A 19,005-nucleotide genomic window follows, 5' to 3' on the forward strand; every position below is an offset into this window, starting at 1 on the left:
GTTCTTCCTGATTTGATTGCCCCGGACTTGGGTGCGATTATATGGGCCAGTTGCTGGTTTAGGGGTAATCGGACTGGCACTGGGTTTCAAAACCACATTATCCGCATTATACACGCCGAGACCACGGGTAACGCCACACATCTCGACGCGATGGCTGTCCGAAGCACCGCCGAAGAAATGGAGCGACTCCAGCTTTCAGACGAAGACACGGAGGATCTCTGGAACTCCCCATCAAAGCGAGGCGCACACAAAAGATTCCAATCTCGACCGTCTGATGAGATGCCTGCACCGGAGCCTCGACAAGCCCATGAGGGGGGCGATACTCTTTTCGATCGCCAAGAGGCCCGCGAAGCAGCCCTACAGCACGAGCTACATGCCGTGCGAAACATCAACGAAGTCATTGAAGGCCTGTTGAACAGTATTGACAAGGCGAAGGGCAACATGGAGGTCTGTCTTGGCTGCTCAGCACGCGTGCGAACTGAACCGCAGAAAAACTGACAATTCCTCTCTACAGACCGTATCGAAAACAGTCGCGTCTGCATCGACGCTTCTAAACACTTGGACCCGAATCCTATCCCAAACCGAGCATAATCAGCGCCTCATTCTGAATCCAAACTGGCAGGGTGCCACACAAGATGTGGCTGACATGGAGAATGAAGCGATTCAGAGACAGCAAGCGGCTGAGCGGCGTGAGCAAGCCCTCCAGCAGCAGCGGGAGGCAGCACTCCGTAAAGCCGAAGAGGAGGAGAGACGACGAATTGCCACTGGTCGTGGTGGTCGCGGAACTAGTCGTGGCACAGTACGCAGTACTGGATTGGGCAGGACGCCGAGTGTGAGCACCAACCGCACAGCAGCTACGAGAGGGGCATCCACTACAGCCACTCGACGACCGGCCAGTGGGATCGCACGTGGAAGTGGAATTGCACGAGGCCGGGGCAAGGCTTAAACTTATGAAATTTCTGTGTATGATACATTTTTTTTACTTTGGAGATAGAAAACACCACGAGCCCAATGAAGATGATACCCGAATACTCAAATATCTAATCTCAAATATCAAATATCTCGAATGTAAATAGATGAATGCCTGAGGCAGAAAGCCGCGAACACGCGACCCGCGCGATAAGCAACGCGATAAGGAAAGGAGGATAACGAGGATAAGGAGCTTCCCCCGAATAGTCGACGGGTTTCCCCAGCTTAGCTCTCATCGGCTCAGCTCTCGCCCAGCCCTCATCATGAACTTCGCCCCGTACCAGGACGAGTCTCCCGAGATCGAGCGGGCGCTGTCCCCTCCGACTCTGGACGGTCGCGTCAAATCTCCCGCCCTCCGGTCGCCGCGGGCGTCGACCGACTTGCCATCCCCAAGCCACTTTGCTGGAGGTGGACACGGCAACGGCGGCTACAGACATGACTTGGAGGGTGGTCGCGCAAGCTTGGGTGCCTTTGAGACTAGCCTCCCTATCCGCATGGATGTGGAAGCTGCCCTGGCATACTTGCTTCTACCTCCAGCGGGAGGCTTGTTTTTACTGCTGGCTGAACACAAGAGTGACTATGTGCGGTATGTACTTGACTTTAAACACCCGGCGCTAGTTGAGGGAAATGGAGTGTCTAATGCTAGGTTATAGATTCCACGCATGGCAGTCAAGTATGCTATTTGCGGTCATCTTCGTGAGTTCACTGTTCGATTTACCGAGATGGACTTCCGACTAATACAACATAGATAACTCACCTCATCTTTGCCTGGAGCAGCTTCATCTCCTGGACTCTCTTTATTATTGATCTAGCACTCATGGGAACTCTTAGCATGCGTGCTTATCGAGATGGTGAGTCGTACACCATATTCTGGCAGCCACCCTTCCATCGTTGCGACTCTCATAGCTGATGTTTTATTTCTACAGTTGACACGCTCGACCACTTCGAAGTCCCATTCTTCGGTCGCCTGGCTAATTCATTCGTTGATAATGAATAATCAATTCTGGTTATCATTCTCCAGGCTTTGCGTGTAATTGAAATTCTCGCCGAGGAGAAGCGTGCTCTTTTCCAATATACCCCTCGTCTACCACTACGTTAATAAGTTCGATGGATATTCTTGCTGCTACTACTTCTGTTCATATACTTGATACTTCTTTGATATGCACCTTCTTGGCGATGTGTGCTAGCTGTTTGGCTACTTTAATGAATGCTTGGAACCTGTGATCTGGACTGTTTGGACACTGGGCAGAGATCGCGCCACCCGTCCACAGCTTTTCAGGATCCCCATTTGCCTATGAATCTATACCTGGAATCGCAATCGAGGATTACGAGTGCTTGCCACATCTTCATTGACTACAGATCCTGGGCGGTACTTGCGATCTCGACGCCGATTTTCCCACCTAATCCAAAGTCCGTATGCCACCATCGAGATCACACTCATAAATATGTTGTTTGTCAAAACAGTAGAATGTTTAGGATGCTTTGCGTACCATGTTTCCTCTGCGAGGTGGAGCTTTCCTTTCTCAGCTACCCACTGGTGACTTAGAGACTCATTAGAGGCATCTATAGAAACCGAAACTCCGCCTTTCGAAGCAGGCTCGTGCTCGGCAGGCCACAAGGCATCCAAAGCGTGAATACCTGCTTCACATCAGGAAGCTTCATAACGTGAACCCTCCGTCTAAACTTTATATAGCTTTACTCTGCTCTTTCCTTTCCATTTTCCTTTTCACAATTTGTGATTCTTGGCATTTGGTTGGGATTTTTTCTAGTTAGAGGTAGAACGCTCTTCACTCCAAAAGATAAGATCGCCGAAGAGCGGCGCTAGAAGCAATTAGAGAAGAGCAGCTAGGGGGTTTGAGCGTTTATACAGATAAGGATTCTCTATGAGAGGAAGATAAAAGGATCGTAATATTTTAGGCTTACGTGGCCTATATAATAATAGACTATAAAGATACAGTATACCGAGGTCTATAGAGCTCCATAGAGCTGATCTTGGGCGGTCTGGGGCGGACGATAAACGCCAGTTGCTCAAAACCCATAATTGGTCAGCTTATCGATCGCTTTCATAGCCGCCTTGACCCTGATGCTTTCTTCTTTAGGCCAGGGCAACGCTATTACTGTAGTACCGACTTGACTATCCCCTTCCTTGTCTTTTCTCTTGTCTTTTCTCTTGTCTTTTCTCTTGTCTTTTCTCTTGTCTTTTCTCTTGTCTTTTCTCTTGTCTTTTCTCTTGTCTTTTCTCTTGTCTTTTCTCTTGTCTTTTCTCTTGTCTTTTCTCTTCCCTTCTATCTGTAGGTTATGTTAATTCTGCCGGACTTTCTACCTTAGAAAATTGGGTTTGAGCAATTGGCGCTTATCGTCCACCTCGGGCGGTCCAAATAGGGTTGTATACCACGTGCTGTACTGAGATATAGATAATCTTGGTCTACCCTATAATCCACGAACCACCTAATGACCAGATAAGTTGAATAATAATGGATTGAAAATACGCTAGCATATACAACAGCAACAGGACGACTGAGGCCCTGCGTCCACTTTCCTTTTAATGTTTTTTACATCCTCCTGAATCTTCCTCACTTCCCCAAGATCGGTCCGACGCCTCTTTTCGATACTTTGAATCCCCCCTCGCAAGTCGCCAATCCCCTGCTGTATATTTTGATCAACCTGGATGGCTTGATCCTTCATACTTTGAATGTCTTGGCGAATATCACTCTGCACCCCCTCCTGCCTTTTCAGCTCCACTTCAATATCTCCAAGTCTATCCTGAATCTTCGTTATGAGCACTCCATTTTCATCCCTCAGACGCAGATTCTCGCCTTCCATATCAGCTAAAAGGTCCTCAATCGCCTGCGGCTTCTGCTCGATAGACTGAAACGTGCGCTCGAAATTCACCGATTGCTGGGAGCTGCTACGACTAGGCCCGCCGCCGCTCGTGCGTATTGTGTCGTTAGAGGCCCCTCCCGTTCGCGAATCGTGAGATGCGATGGTTGCAGCGAGAGACGTCCTTCGTTTGTTTTCCCAGGTGAGAGGGATGGGTTTTGTTGTCTCCTGAGGGTTTGTTGCTGCTACTGCAATTATCAGGATTGCGGGGTGTCTTGGTACGATGCTAGAGGTAGACTAATACCGGCGGGATCCAGTCCTATGGGTTCTTCGCTCATTTCCTCCGTGTATTTCCCTTGGTTGTAGGTAGAAGATGCTGACATTGCGTTTGCATGTACGAAGTAAAGGGAATTGACTTGGGGCTTATTGATAAAGGAAAGAGGAACTGGGCGTGACGACTCCCAACCATAGAAAGTCCGGGCAACCACTGACGTGTCAATCCCCCTCATTTCGGAAACAGAAAGCAAAAAAAAAAAGAAACTACAGAAAATGCTCAAACAAAATGTACTTATGCGATCTCGCTATCAGCAGCAAAAGGAAAATTAAATTCAAAAAAAATAGAAAATTCTTTCCCCCTCTACCACAAGTTATCCATTTTGTAGCTAACTGGCCCTCATGCCTTGCCTATCATCACATTAGCCACCCGATCATTAGAAATACATAATTTATACTAGGGATGAATTATTCCACTTACCGGCTTTCATAGGTCTCTCAAAGTAACTATTCCGAGCGGCCAGGGTCTTGCTCAGCCTGTCATTGACAATCTTCACCCGCTCATACGCCGCCTTGTGTTTATGCAGCTGCTTGTCCCGTTCCTCAAGCTTACTCTTCATCTCAGCATCACTCTTCTGTAGCTTGAGGAGCTGGGCATTCTTTTCATCGCGACTCTTGGTCATGTCGGCCAGTCTCTTTGTTAGATCATCGACGCTCTTCTCTGACTGGGCGCGGCCCTTCAGGAGCTCTTCGATCCTGGCATGCATGATGTTGGTGAGGCTCACGGCCATGCCGGAATTCTCTTCCAGATCATCGAGGATGTCTTCATATTCTGTGGTGAGACTAGACTCCAGGAGGGGACCGTCTATGGTGGTGCGGCCAGCACCGCCTGGCGGTGGCTTGACGGCGTCTTTTGATGTGGTGTGTAGCCCATTCGATGCTATCCCCGGCACGTTCGGAGCCGGGGGTGGCCCCTTGGATAGGCTCTCTGATCGATGTGTGCCATTCGCAGCTTTATCGCCTCCGGGCATGGTACTGCCGGAAAGGTTTCCTGGATGGTTGGTTATTAGTTAGCGCGGCTGAGCCTTCTCATTCCTGTTGGGAGATCAGTAGAACATACGTGATGCTTGGTTTGACATTTTGTGGGTGGTCAAAGGACGTATAGTGGATTGTTGCTGGACTAAGCTGTCTTGGACTCAGTAGACTCACTTTGGGCTGCCGATGAGTAGGAGCTTCCTACAGACATGGCGATAGCCGGTGTTATATCCTACAATAAATTTGATCTTCTCCCAAACAACCTACGTTGTCATCGTCGCTGTCGCTGCCCGAGTATCTCGTATCAGGCACCACGAGTCCTGCTTATTTGGACCAGCTATAGTATCTACCCAAGAAAAATTGTGAACCATGTTAAACGTCAACTTTGGTCTGCTAGTGCCTGATTCAGAGCCGCAATTGCTGGAATCTTTCCATCAGGTGGCCTACCATTTGAGTTCCTTTGGGCCATGTCCTTCTGCGTCATGCAGCTTTTGAAACCCGTTATCTGTAATCTGACCAACCAAGATGGCCTCCCCATTATCAATCACATACGCAGCGCCAGTTTCATCTGCGAACCGAAGGGTGTATCCTCCATCTTCCGCCGCTGAAGTGGAAATGTGGCTCTTGCGATACTCGCTTCTGGTGCCAGCAATTTGGCGTTCTGCAGATTGCACAATCTCGTTAACCACCTTCCCAAGGCGCTAACGAGGGGACTACCTACCAGTCCATTGGCCATCTACAAGGCTAAGCTCATGGATTGAGTAGTCCTGATGGGCGTAAAGGACAACAACCCGATCATCGACTCTCGCAGCATGGATCATAGCGCCAGGTAACGGCTGAGTCGGCGGAAGGCCATTGTCAGGCTGCCACGGAGCGTCGCGACTTTCCCTATGGACAGCCTGGATGACGCCTGAAGACGCCTGGCTTATGACGAGGCTTGAATTTTCTTCCACCTGCATCGCTGCCAGTTTTGTTCCGGACAGAACCTCGATCCCCAATTCACTCAATTGACCGGGTTCCCACACCCCATCGCCGTCGTTGAACTCAAAATCCTGCAGGATGTTGATTTCTTCGACGTGTTCGTCTCCCTCTGCAATGCAGTAAATCGCGCGCTAGCAGGATGTCAACTCACTGCTGCGATTGGGTCGCATTTCAGATAAGATCACATGCACGTACCTGGCCCTCGCCCTGCACAATGTAGGCTGCTGCCGTGCCCGTCTTTGCTGTACCTACTTCCTCTGGTGGGAGCAGTTCTCCCCCATCCAAGTCTCTTTCTGTGAGAAAATTCCCGTCCTGACAGATGTAGTGGATTACCACGTCGTCTGTGATTTCTAGGATCGCATTCTCCGGGCGGATCTTATGAGCCATGCTGGAAGTACTTGGGCTGGCAGACCACCACCACAAACAGCGTTGGTGTCGGGATTCTTTGCCTTGGGTAACAAAAAGTTCTTCGAATACGGCTTTTTTCATGCCTTATTTATGGGAGGGTGTAGAGAACCCCTCCTGGTTGATCGCCCATGTTAGTCTGTGTGACCTGCTGACGGTTTGATTTGATACGAGGATATGCGGCGCTTGACGTACACGTCAGTCATCCTGCACAATTTTTTAACATGCAGGTAATCTTGGGCAATGTCGTCACCCTACGTGTATCATCTGGAAATATTTTTCCACGCTCTTTCCGAGGAGAACTCGCTATCAGCCTCATTGACCTCTCCCCCGTGGCCTCACGGAATAATGAACGTGGTAACGATGCCCAAATAGCAAAATATCATCTGTAATTCCTCTTATTATCTGTATAGGTGCCTTATTACATAGCCTTCCCAGGACAACCGAAACCACATGGTCCTTTACTTTTTTTTCTCTCTGTTAGCTGCAGCCAAGCTTTGTACTCGTAAAATTTGTGCATGCATATACTGAGATCCTACATACAAGCATATCTGACTGCTCCACCGCATCCTCTTGATTAAAAGTCGTTTCGGCATAAGCCTATATTAGACAAATCCCCTCATTTTTTAACAATATTTATAGGCTGGTAATACTAACGGCAAAATGACAACCAAGCCCCCTCGAAAAGTTACCGATGTGCTACCGCAACTCAGCGACGACCTTTATACCTACGGCATTCGGGACGTCGTGATCGAGTCTCTGAACGAAGCCGGCGAACCTTGCATGAGATTTGCGAATGATTATCTCCGCTTGTCCCCTCAACTGAAGGATCAATTATTCAAGGCCGAAGGAGTCCAGCGGAGAAAGCGGGACTTTCTTGAATTTATTCAATTGCTTGTGCGGGAATTGGGGGACGCGTTGGAGATTCTTCCTGAGGATGAGCAGGACGAACAGGACCAGAATGAGGACCATGACAACTGGCATTCGATGAAACCGCCGAATCCTTCGACAGGTATATCAGTCAACCAACCAGCAAAACACCAGGACCAGAAGCAGCCAGCTAAGGCACCATCGAGTAACTCTCCACCTACCAACGGGAACTCGGGCTTAAGCACCGGAAAGCCAGATATCAATCCTCCACTGCGACAACAGCCGGACTCCGACACAGCTCATAATAACAACAGCAACGGTCATTCCTCACTACCTTCTTCACCACCAGTCAATGGACTGACAGTAAAAGAACACTATCCCGAATCACCTCCCCCGTCTTTGAACCCAAGTAGATATAGCCCGACACTTCAAAAAGACTCTCAACCTCCCCCTTCTTTCAGTCCCACGGGGAACAAACACCCGCCTCCTAACAACCCCGAGTCCGTGGCTGCTTTGGGCATCCCTAGAGGTAGCCCCCAGCCAGTATTGAACCCGGAGAAACAAAAAGAGACATCGAGCGGGATCAGTCCTGGACTTCCTAAAGAATCAAACATTGCTCCCCCGGCATTGAATCCGAATATGACAAAGCCTTCACCTTTGAACCCTAAAGGAATCGAACCTACCCCAGGACTAAATAACAAGGGAAGCAAAACATTACCTGCTAGCAACCCTAACTCACCTCCTCTTGATTTGAAGCCTACATCAGCCGAACCTTCATCTTCAGGCTTGAACGGCTACCCACGCAAACCCCCGCCTTTGAGCCATGCGACTCCTTCTCCCTCCTTGAACTCTAATACAACCAAGCTTCCACTTCCAAACATCCCTGATCAGCCTCCTCCTTCGACGCTAGATGCGAAGGTTGACGTTCTTGAACCCCAAAAGAAGCCAAAGAAAACATGGACTGGTCTCAGCGATCCGAGTCAAAATCCAGACCCGAAAACGCCGAGCAATAGTCCTAAGAAACCAGAAGTTCAGGTAGATAAAGCCTCTCCTTTCTCTGATCACCGTGTGACTATGTGCCGTATAGAAGCGAGAATAGTAACAAGAATACCAGCTCCGAACAGCAGAGGAGTACTACGAGTACCTTAAATACTTCATCGACAAGAACTTAGGCCCGTTCGAGTTCGATGAGGTAATGACCAAAGACCTGGCTACTCGGGCAATGCAAGTCGCCAAACAGATCAAAGACGACTATGAGCTGTCGGACGAAGAGGTGGGGAAGATGGCGAGGCTATCTTTATTTGATATTTTTATCCTCTGCGGTAGGTTAATACACTCTCATACCCCCACATCCCGAGAACAGAAAAGCGGAATTTGTACTGATGATTTGGTATAGATAACAGCGGCTCCATGAAATTCGGCAACCGAGTCGAAACCCTCAATAAGACCCTGCAGGGTGTAGCACATTGGGCAACCCGCATCGAAAAGGATGGAATCTCTCTCCGCTTCCTGAACCGGGTTAAGGACGGCGACGGCCGGTTCGACAACCTGACGGACCTGCATAAAATCGACGATCTGATCTGCAGTATTCCCACTAAGGGCAACACGAGACTAGGGAACACCCTAGCAGGGAAAGTCATCCAACCACTACTTCAGCGGGCGGATAACCGGGCACAACAAGCGAGAGATGGCGTGAAGCGCAGTCAGCAAGTGTGTATTAAGCCGAGGATTATCTTCATTATCACGGATGGACAACCGGAAGGAGAGCCGAAGAATTGTCTCCGAGACCAGATTCTGGAGGCGAAGATGGGCAGGCTGGGGACAGCGTATGGCTCTGCGGCGACGATTTTCATCATTGCTCGTGTTGGACAAGATAATAGTGCGATTGAATTCATCGAAAGTTTGAGTGAGGATGAGCGGATCAGCGGGCTGATTCTTAGTGCGGCGGATCGGTTGGAGGATGTCATTGAGAAACTTATAGGAGATGAGGAGAGCGAAAAAGACCGGAATGCCTATGAGAGATATGTGAGTGCTTTCTTTCCACCTCCCCTGTCATAGGAAGAAGCAGTCGGGTACTAACGTTGGTAATATAGCTGATTAAGATGTTCCTGTGCGCTGTTGACTGTCAGACCAATCTATGAGAGCAGGCCACGTCCAGGAATTTAAGATTCAATTGGCAGACTTGATTCAAACAATACAAAGATACCTCATGCAAGAATGCCCAAGATCCCCTCTCATTCTATGCTTGGTTTCAAGTTCAACCCGACGAGGCTCCCTCGCCAATACAAAACGAGACTCCTTTCCTTACCTGTCTTTATTTCTTTTGGCTTCCCATAACCTCTTCCATATTCAAACACCCACCATGGACGCCACCAAATACACCGTAGGCTGGATCTGCGCCCTCCCTCTCGAAATGGCCGCCGCGATCACCATGCTCGATGAAGACCACGGCCGACCGTCCTCCCAAGCCCCAACAGACCACAACACCTACCGCCTGGGCCGAATAGGTGACCACAACGTCGTCCTCGGCTGTCTCCCCTCCGGTGTATACGGGATGACAACTGCCGCTTCAGTCGCTGTGCGGATGCTCAATACCTTCCCGTCCATCCGGATCGGCCTCCTCGTTGGCATAGGCGGCGGGGCTCCCACCCCCGAGGTCGATATCCGCTTGGGCGATGTCGTGGTTAGTAAACCAAGTAGTAACTCGGGTGCCGTGATCCAACATGATATGGGGAGGCTGGTGGCCGGAGAGTTTGTACTGAGAGGACAGCTGAACAAGCCTCCTCAGGTGTTATTAAGTGCTATCGCGAGCTTAGAAGCAGATCATATGCTAGGGGATAATCGGATTAGCGAGATTCTAACCGAGACAGCTAGGAAGAGGAAGCAATGGAGTGGCCAACGTTTCTATCAATCGCCCGATCCTGAAACGGACCTTCTTTTCCAGAGTGACTACATCCACGCCGGCACCTTGAATGGATCGTGCACCTCCTGTGACCATTCTCGACTCGTGAACCGCCCACCCCGTGAGACAGGAGAAGATCCCCAGATCCATTACGGGCTAATTGCATCCTCGAGCCATATCATGCAGGATGGCGAAATGCGAGACCAGCTCTCTAGGGAAAAGGGTGTGCTATGTTTCGAGACCGAGGCTGCGGGTCTGATGGACGTTTTCCCCTGTTTGGTCATCCGGGGGATATGCGACTATTCTGACTCGCATAAGAATAAGCTGTGGCAGAGGTTTGCGGCCATGACAGCGGCCGCGTGTGCGAAGGAGCTCTTGGTTGATGCAGTGCGGAGCCAGGCGGTTGGGGAGAGTCCGACGGTGCAGGAGGTGATTGAGGATCCGGGGGGAAAGACTGGTAGTGATATCCCGTCCAAGTCGCGAGCGCTCAATGTTTACCAAGAAGGAGGGAATTTTAACTGTACAAATCATGTGCATTCGGGGCGTCTCAATCAGATTGGGAATATTGCGGCCAGTGGGGATTTTGTTCTGCATTGAGGCTAGTTAGGGTATGAAGAAAAGAGCCGTATTTGAATCACCTGTTAAGAACATTAAGTCATGCTTGTAACCTTATGTTATACACACATTGGTAATATAGCTGTAAGACGTATCTATTGATGCCCATCAGGGCAGGTGGACAGACAAGTTTCGTCCCACGGATTACTGCCTGACGCGTTGAGCCCATCAGGCAGTTGTCCCAGGCGTGGTAGCTCTTCTTGATTCCTCTGCGTTCGCCAGCCTCAGCAAACCATCTCTACCAACTATCAGTCTCTAGACTGTATTTATCTCACCTGCTCGATGGAGCCACCAGCGGCAAATACGATTCAACATGGCAGCAAGTTTTCCGGGACACACTCCGTCCACGACAATGGACACCTGAACAACATCGGGACGGTGGCAGCCACAAATGTCATTTTCAATCAGAATAGTCTTGGCCATTTAAATACAGAAACCTCCAGACTCAAATATCCCCTTTCCCACGTCCTCCGGCGCAACCCCCGTTTCGTGGGCCGCCAGGATATCCTCAACCAGATCGACACGAGGATCCAACAATACGGAAGGGCAGCAATCAGCGGGATGGCCGGCGTTGGGTATGTTACTATGTCTCACCCCAAGTGCCTATCATCTATCTATTCTACTCTTTGAAGAAAAAAAAAGCGTCAAAGCTGACTACGGGTCGTGCTATAGCAAGTCCCAAATCGCACTCGAGTACTGCCACCGGGTCAAGGAACAACAGCCGCATATTAACATCTTCTTCGCGCATGCGGGCACCAGGGAGAGACTGGCAGCCGATTATACCACCCTCGCAGAGAGGTTGGGTATCCTCGGCCTGGATAATCCGAGGGTGGATATCCTTGCGCTCGTTGCGGAACGGCTGAGTGATGATTCCTACGGCCGGTGGCTGTTTGTGCTGGATGGTGCGGACGACCGGAGACTGCTTTCTAGGGGCGAGATGGGATCAACTTCGTTTACGAGATATATTCCTAACTGCGAGGGTTGTTCGGTCTTGGTCACGACAAAGGACAAGGTCGTTGCGCGGGAGTTGGATATGGGGCCTGTGATTCAGGTGGATTGTCCGGGAATGTGTGAGGTGAAGGAATTGTTTCGAGCCCAGATGATGAGCACCGGAGAAGATAAAACTGCAGCGGACGATGATACCGAGGCAATAATTACTTTGGCGAGTGAGGTAGGTAACCTGCCTCTGGCAATTAACCAGGCCGCTGCATTCATCCAGAACAGCATGATCTCCCTCCGGGAATATATCGAGATCCTTCAGGCAAGTCTCGGCAACAGGATGTATCTCCTTGGCTACGGAGAGGCCCATTCCGTGCTGCGTACCTTCCACCTCTCATTCAACCAGGCAGCTATGCTCCCTATCTCCGTTCGTCTTCTGTCAGTGATAGCTGTGTTCGATAGACAGGATATCCCACGGTGGCTTCTCCGTGAGACCACGAGAGATGAAAACACAACAGAAGCCGAGTTCACCGATTCTCTAGGAAAGCTGGTCTCTCTGTCTCTGTTAACCGACAACGGAAACGGCGAGGCGTTCTCAATGCACCAACAGGCGCAACTGGCTGTCCGGGACTGGCTCAAGGGCCAGAAGGAGACGAAGTACCATGAATGTGCTGTCGCAAAGCTGGCGGACATTTTTCCAACATCAGAATATCAGAACTGGAAAGAGTGTCGAGTTTTATTCCCGCATGCGCAGGCAGTGTTGGAATACGATAAGAACAGTTCCACACTACCGTACGCAGCATTACTGCACAAGGTCGCCCTCTATCAGTGGCAGCAGGAGAAGCTGGAACTTGCGCAGACCTACGCGCACGAAGCCTACACGATCCGGAAGAAGAATTCGGTCGTCCCTAGTAAGGAAAATCCAGCTATTATTGACAGTCTGGCTCTGCTCGCGTCCATCATGATGTATCGTGGACTTCACGCCGCGGCAGAGAAGAGACTCCGGGAGGTGTTAAATTGGAGGAAACGAGTGCTTGGCTACAACCATCCTCACAGCCTCGATAGCGTGAACGAGCTTGGTATACTGCTTCGACGAGCGCGTCGGTATACCGAGGCGGAAGCGATGCACCGCCGAGCACTGGAAGGTCGACGTAAGGTTCTGCGGGCGAACGACCCGGCCGTGTTTGCAACCATGGACGATCTAGGTGCAGTGCTTATAGATCAAGGGAGATATGAAGAGGCTAGCAAGCTACACCGAGAAGCCCTTAATGGAAATCTCGCCGCCCTAGGCCCGGAGCACCCAGCGACACTCACTAGCAGGGAAGATCTTGCTAGTGTGTTGAGTGAGATGGGCGATATGGATCAAGCACAGAATATGTACCAGCTGTCTCTCGACCATTACACGAAGCTTTTAGGGAAAGGGCATTCGGATACCCTGTCCTGCATGAACAATCTGGCGTGCGTACTCGTTAAACAAGAGCTATTTGCCGAGGCGGAGGAACAATACAAGCAGGTTTCAGAAGCCTACGCCAGGATCTTTACAAAGCAGCATCAGTATACCTTGACCGCTCTACAAAATCTTTCCAGAGCTCGAGTCCTCCAAGGACGATATGTGGACGCTGAAACACCCTGTCGCGATGCACTTACGGAAATGGAAACATTGTACGGAAATGATCATGCTACAACGCTCATCTGTCGGCGGCGATTGGCGGATATCCTGAAACTACAAGGTCGAAATGCAGATGCCGAGCAATTGTATCGGAGTGCATTGGAAGGCTGGGAAAATCGACTGATGGACAACCACGAAGAGCTAGATGGCTGTATTACTGGCTTGATCAATGTCTTACGGGCTGAGGGAAACCACGACGAGGTCGAACGAGTCCAGAGACAGTGGAATCGGACTTTTCTTTGGTTTGTTTGGGCCTTAGGTCGCAACTTAATCAGAAAAATTGTCTAGTGTGTGAGGGACATACACGACCCGCACTGATGGTGCCAGATAACACGCAATTGTGAGCTAGCAAAAACCGTTCAGTCAAGATTGTTCTTCCATTTGTCCCATGCCGTCTCCCCCATTCCATCCTTCAGCGAGGGGTCGGCACCCAGCTCCAGTAGCCTATTGACAGCAACGGTGCGACGATGTTTCGCAGCCAGCATCAACGGGGTTATCCCATTACGTCCCAGGGCATCAAGTTCCACTGGCACCCCACAGCCCATGTATCGCCAGAACGTGGAGATGACTTCGGTATGCCCCCGCTGAGCCGCATGATGGAGCGGCGTCATCATTCTATAATCAATCATGTTGGGTCGGGCGCCATACTCGAGTAGGAGACTCACGACTGCCTCATGACCGTTTTGCGCAGCGCGATGAAGCGGCGTAATCCCTCTCCCTCTGCTATCTGGCTCAGACACATCGATACCGGCATCACTCTGTAGGAGAAATCGCACTGCATTCACACGCCCGCTCTGAACTGCCAGGTCAAACCCCGAATCACCTTGCGCATCACGATGCCTCAGATCTACTCCACTCGCCATCAGTCCTTGCATCTCCGTGATACAGCCCTTTTTTGCGGCTTTCATGAACGCGTCCACGCGCTTGATCTTGTGTTGGTTGATCCGGAAGAGGACCGCCTCGTGTCCGTTGTGCCAGGCGAGGTCCTCGGGCGACTCTCCGTCAGCGTTTCTAGTGTTGAGTTTCGCTCCCTTCTGTAGGAGAAACGTGAGAACATCTAGGTTGCCGAGCTCTGCAGCCTTAGAGAGAGGGGTTGTTCCGCATCGACACCCGATGTCTGGGTTGGCGTTGTTCTCGAGAAGTATTTTGACTATTTCATTCTGGTCTGCCAATACGGCCATGTACAATACCGTTCGTCCATAGGGATCCCTAGTGTTCACTTCAACGGAATTGCGGCCCAGGATCGTCCGTAGTTCTTCCACGTTGCCGATCCTAATAGCCTCTTGCCAATCCATCGCTCCTAGTACTGGCGTAGAATAGGATATCGGAATTATTAGATGGGTTGCCAGTCTAGAGAAACCTCGTGTCATTTAACGCCTTCTTATTTCATGGCGTCTGCCAACAGCTCTCATGGTGGCATATGATGTGTTGCCATATGATTTGTGGTTGACCCCGTGCCCTAGATTGGGCATCCAACTAATCTCTGACCCTTGTCAGCTGTACCAATTTTCTTTTACAACCACGTTGAACCCAACCCCCTTCCAGGATATTCCTTTCTTTCTCAATTACGGATTAATAATTGAGAAAATGTCTATGGAATCGAGTGACGAACCATCCAAGTGGGTGTGTCGATTAGAATCCTATTTCGACAATGAACTCTACTGTGGTACCGGGTTCGTGGTGAATATCCCAGAGACCAATAAACTGTGTATTCTGACTGCTGGACACAATATCACCCGTAAAGGTGCTGGCGATTTGCGCAAGATTCAAGTGACTTTCCCCAACAAGCCGGTGATCGAAGATGTTAAACCCGAAGATTGCTTTACTTCTCACATCTACAAAGAAAACCCCACCATTGACTCCACCAGTGCGAGTGCATTTTGGGACTTCGGCTTGATATCTATTGACCCAGTGAAATATAAAGTCGCACCAGATCTCTTTCCAGGCGGTTGCGCCTTCAATGTTTGGAGAACCAAACAGGACCTACTTGCAAACCAAGTCACCGTGCATGGCTACCGGAAGGGTGAGCCAGGGCAGACGAAAGGCACCTCGTCCCTGGATAGAGTCGATGCCCATGCACTGTACTACTACATCGACACTATAGGGGGAGTAAGCGGAGGGCCAATATTCAGCTTGGATGATGATGGGAATTACGTCGCTGTTGGGATCCAGTGAAACTCCCCTTCCATACGTTATTAAGAACAGTGAAACTAATCCTCGAACAGCAATTATCACAGCCAAGGAACACGACTCACCCTGCGCATCATGTTGGAAGTCCTCTCATGGATAGACGACTACCCACTCCAACGGGTTATCCAAGTTAAACCCAAAACCTACCCTATGTACCTGCAAGCTACCAAAGGAACCCGGCCGAATATCGTCGCCCGTCCGTCCCCGGCAGAGCTTGTCTTTGTCGTCGTCGACGCACCCAAGTCCGGCCAATCGACTGTCGGGAGACCTCACTACTCAATCCTACCGGCCAGTGCTATGCGGTATCTCTTACTACGAGAGCAGTCATTCTTTATGCTGGCTCTTGACGAGGGTCGGTCACTGGTGTCGTTCGAGAAAGCCGCAACTCCTAGCCAAAGACAGGTAATTAGCATGTTGAGGAAGAAAACCTTGGCTTTACCGAACTCGAAATTTTCTCTCATGGTGTTTCCGTCCACAAGGGGGAGCTCGTGTGGGTGTGGATGCATCACTCAGGATCAGGTAGTTGGACTGAAGGAGGGTTCGGGGACAGCGTTCTGCCTCTAGATTGTATGTCAGCTTGGGGAAATTATACTATAGTGAGACTGTCTGTTTTAAAACTCAGCTAACTATTCCAAGTATTGTATTTCTTTTCATCCCCTTTTGGCCAATTGATTTGATCATTTCCAATTAGCTAATAAAGTACGATTTAGTCTGCTCACTTACATATGGCATACAATCCCCCTCAAGTATTTGACCACCCGTGTCTTCTATTTTCATACAGACTCGCCTCTATTTGACATATTAAATTTTTGAAAAATAATGGATTGTTCCTCGGCAGAAGCTTGTGTAACTGGAAGCAGAGCTGGTCAATTGCTTCTTGAGGGAGACTGTAGACGCGGGGGAGCTCTCTTCTTGTCTAGCATTGGAGCAACTATATTTCTCATGTGTTCCCCCTTAATTCTTATTCTGCCTTCTCTTACCCGCCAAATTTGCACAACTAACCTTTAAGGCAGCGAGAACATATGCATCCTGAATATATGAGATACCATGCAGAATTTTTCCGGTCCAGATCCGGTCCGGCTTGACTCCCAGTTGCCAGTTCCCCAACAAAAATTGCTTTCCTCGTGCGATTGCCAATTCGATGGGACTGGAGTCATCTCCAAGAGCAGCATGAGAACCCAGGTTTGCCAGAGCAATGATTGAATAAGCAGTTTCTTCCATTGAATGTATATCACCCCAAGCGCCGTCTGGGTGTTGCTGTTGCAGGATTCGTGTCGTCACCTCCCTCAAGCAGGACGGGATTATGCTTTGAACAAAATCATCTGGTATTGAGGGTAATCCCCCTTTATCCCAAAGGATCAGTACTCGTACTAGCGACTGTGCCATATGCATAAGGCCATAGTACTCGGATAGGTTCTAGTAATTATCTCTGTTAGCTAAGACAAATGGAATCCAGTTATTCACGACGTACCCAGTGATCCTCGAATTTCCCATCCGTGCGCCATCTCCCGCATATGAACCTTGCAATCTTCTCAATCTGAGGACTAAAAGCACTCGGGTCTGGGGCATGAAGGAGAGAGTTTAGGACATTGCCGTTAACGCTCACGCTCTTCACGCGGTTAGGTATCCTTGTGTCGAATGTCTCGAAACATTGATCAACTTCGAATTTTTCCGCCATTGCAGCTGGGCTGATCTTGTAATCATGCATATTCAAAATTGTAATGGCCCTCGAGGTGTCATCTGCATCTGGGAAGAATGCTTCGGCTGAGAGGATGTCAGTTAAAGATGAGACACGACAAGTTTGCCCGGCTTGCACTGACTGGCTCCGGTGACCCCATCCTCTAATTTGCTATGAATTATTTCAAGTATGCTGTTCACCTGGTCTCGGCCCAAGTTATCGGCCGTGAATCCATTTTCCAAGAGTGCAGTCAGAATCTGAGATTTCGTTAGAAGCTCAACATACCTACTACGTTCAGGGGAATGGCATACCTAACATGGTTCAAATATCTCCAGAGGAAATACACCTGCAACTGCGCCGGTTCGTTTGCCTTGACCATGTGATATAGCATGGCGTAAGTAAGCTTCACATTTATCATTCCATTTGGGCGAATAGATCAAATATGCCGCGGCTGAGGCAGGCGACGCAGCGATACCTGCTGTAGTAACAAGATGCTCCAGCCTAGTAAAGTCAATTTTCTCGAGAAATCCCTCCAAACAAAAGAGAGGAACCTTGCAAGGGCCACTATAAAGCCAACTGAGATCAATATCGGAGGACTTTTTGTATTTCTCAAGCAAGGCCTCCTTTTCCGGAAAATCGAAAGTCACACCTTCATCACCCAAGAGCCGCAAGAGTACGGGAACAAGCAACTCGTATCCAAAGTGAGTGGTTCCATCAAGCTTCCAGGCGTGCAACTTGACATCAAGGAATTGCTTTGCGCGGAACATCCTAGCTATCGAATCACCAGGGATGTTACCTCCTTCGCGCATGGCGCGGCGGATATGCCGGCACAGAGCAAGGAATGCGGCGAGCGAATGAATGATGCAATCGGGCAGCCAGATGTTGGCTGGGTATTTGGCAGTTCTAGTGGCCTGCTCTAGGGGATCCCACCCGCCGTCTGCGTTTTGGAGCTCAAGAAGGTATTCAAAACACTCAGGGAACAGCCATTGGGGTCCTTGATCTGTATTTTTCTCGACCATAGCAAGCCATGCTGTATCGTATATTGACGGCGCCATCGAACACATCCCATATTCCGACTTTATCTCTGAGGCAATCTTTTGGATAAGGTCGCTGGCACATTGGATTAGGATTGTGGAAGACATGTTTTCAAGACGAATGCTTAGAAAAAAGAATTGTACTGTTTGCCAATAGTGACGGTCGAATTAATATCTTTGAGAGGGATGTCAGTTAAGTTATAATTTATTTTGCAGGTTATATTTCCAATGGCCTAAAATATTTAGGCATCTTTGCATACCTAGGATCACATAGAGCATCTATTTATGCTGTGTCACTGTAGCCTGTCAATCTGTCGACCTTGCAGTTGCAGGAACCATGCTTCTTCCATAGGATGGCGGTCAATACACCGCGGGAAAAAGCGTCGTTTCGCCGTACGCGCTATATATACGATGGGAAACGATTTGCCATTCCAATTTTTCCTCGGACGCCATTGTTACACAACATGTAACATCAACATAAACAGCGCGAGATTAATTCTCCATATATCTTAATGAAACGTTAGGTTATGAATAATAATGCTTTTCGATAGGACAGTAGGGGCAATCTAAAGAACGAGAGTTTCACACTAGTGTTTTCTGCTTGCATCGGACACGATGTCTCATT

At 49.5% G+C, this 19,005-nt stretch overlaps 8 protein-coding genes across 8 annotated transcripts; 4 read left to right on the forward strand and 4 right to left on the reverse strand.

Annotated features, from left to right (window-relative positions):
• Window positions 1-150: 150 nt before the first annotated feature.
• N7496_001706 (uncharacterized protein) lies at window positions 151-1,966 on the forward strand (the record flags this gene model as incomplete). The annotated part of the gene is made up of 6 exons (XM_056694637.1): window positions 151-447; window positions 515-914; window positions 1,225-1,555; window positions 1,623-1,665; window positions 1,718-1,820; window positions 1,896-1,966. 6 exons carry the CDS (start codon window positions 151-153, stop codon window positions 1,964-1,966), a joined length of 1,245 nt encoding a protein of 414 aa, XP_056561366.1.
• Window positions 1,967-4,514: 2,548 nt separating this feature from the next.
• On the reverse strand, window positions 4,515-5,201 carry N7496_001707 (uncharacterized protein; the record flags this gene model as incomplete). Its single annotated transcript, XM_056694638.1, has 2 exons — window positions 4,515-5,113; window positions 5,183-5,201. 2 exons carry the CDS (start codon window positions 5,199-5,201, stop codon window positions 4,515-4,517), a joined length of 618 nt encoding a protein of 205 aa, XP_056561367.1.
• Window positions 5,202-5,810: 609 nt separating this feature from the next.
• Window positions 5,811-6,465, reverse strand: N7496_001708 (uncharacterized protein; the record flags this gene model as incomplete). Its single annotated transcript, XM_056694639.1, has 2 exons — window positions 5,811-6,209; window positions 6,274-6,465. 2 exons carry the CDS (start codon window positions 6,463-6,465, stop codon window positions 5,811-5,813), a joined length of 591 nt encoding a protein of 196 aa, XP_056561368.1.
• Window positions 6,466-7,146: 681 nt separating this feature from the next.
• Window positions 7,147-9,494, forward strand: N7496_001709 (vWA domain-containing protein; the record flags this gene model as incomplete). Its single annotated transcript, XM_056694640.1, has 4 exons — window positions 7,147-8,388; window positions 8,468-8,675; window positions 8,750-9,378; window positions 9,447-9,494. 4 exons carry the CDS (start codon window positions 7,147-7,149, stop codon window positions 9,492-9,494), a joined length of 2,127 nt encoding a protein of 708 aa, XP_056561369.1.
• Window positions 9,495-11,152: 1,658 nt separating this feature from the next.
• N7496_001710 (uncharacterized protein) lies at window positions 11,153-13,766 on the forward strand (the record flags this gene model as incomplete). The annotated part of the gene is made up of 2 exons (XM_056694641.1): window positions 11,153-11,445; window positions 11,543-13,766. The coding sequence occupies 2 exons, from the start codon at window positions 11,153-11,155 to the stop codon at window positions 13,764-13,766; spliced, it is 2,517 nt and encodes an 838-aa protein (XP_056561370.1).
• A 71-nt stretch (window positions 13,767-13,837) lies between these two features.
• Window positions 13,838-14,773, reverse strand: N7496_001711 (ankyrin repeat domain-containing protein; the record flags this gene model as incomplete). Its single annotated transcript, XM_056694642.1, has 1 exon — window positions 13,838-14,773. One exon carries the CDS (start codon window positions 14,771-14,773, stop codon window positions 13,838-13,840), a length of 936 nt encoding a protein of 311 aa, XP_056561371.1.
• Window positions 14,774-15,065: 292 nt separating this feature from the next.
• On the forward strand, window positions 15,066-15,653 carry N7496_001712 (trypsin-like serine peptidase; the record flags this gene model as incomplete). The annotated part of the gene is made up of 1 exon (XM_056694643.1): window positions 15,066-15,653. The coding sequence occupies one exon, from the start codon at window positions 15,066-15,068 to the stop codon at window positions 15,651-15,653; it is 588 nt and encodes a 195-aa protein (XP_056561372.1).
• Window positions 15,654-16,622: 969 nt separating this feature from the next.
• Window positions 16,623-18,488, reverse strand: N7496_001713 (Terpenoid cyclases/protein prenyltransferase alpha-alpha toroid; the record flags this gene model as incomplete). The annotated part of the gene is made up of 4 exons (XM_056694644.1): window positions 16,623-17,084; window positions 17,140-17,432; window positions 17,489-17,603; window positions 17,691-18,488. 4 exons carry the CDS (start codon window positions 18,486-18,488, stop codon window positions 16,623-16,625), a joined length of 1,668 nt encoding a protein of 555 aa, XP_056561373.1.
• Between the last annotated feature and the right edge of the window lie 517 nt (window positions 18,489-19,005).

The sequence above is a fragment of the Penicillium cataractarum genome (genome assembly GCF_028827025.1).
Source record: "Penicillium cataractarum strain IBT 29864 chromosome Unknown utg000001l, whole genome shotgun sequence".
In the NCBI taxonomy this organism is placed as follows: domain Eukaryota; kingdom Fungi; phylum Ascomycota; class Eurotiomycetes; order Eurotiales; family Aspergillaceae; genus Penicillium; species Penicillium cataractarum.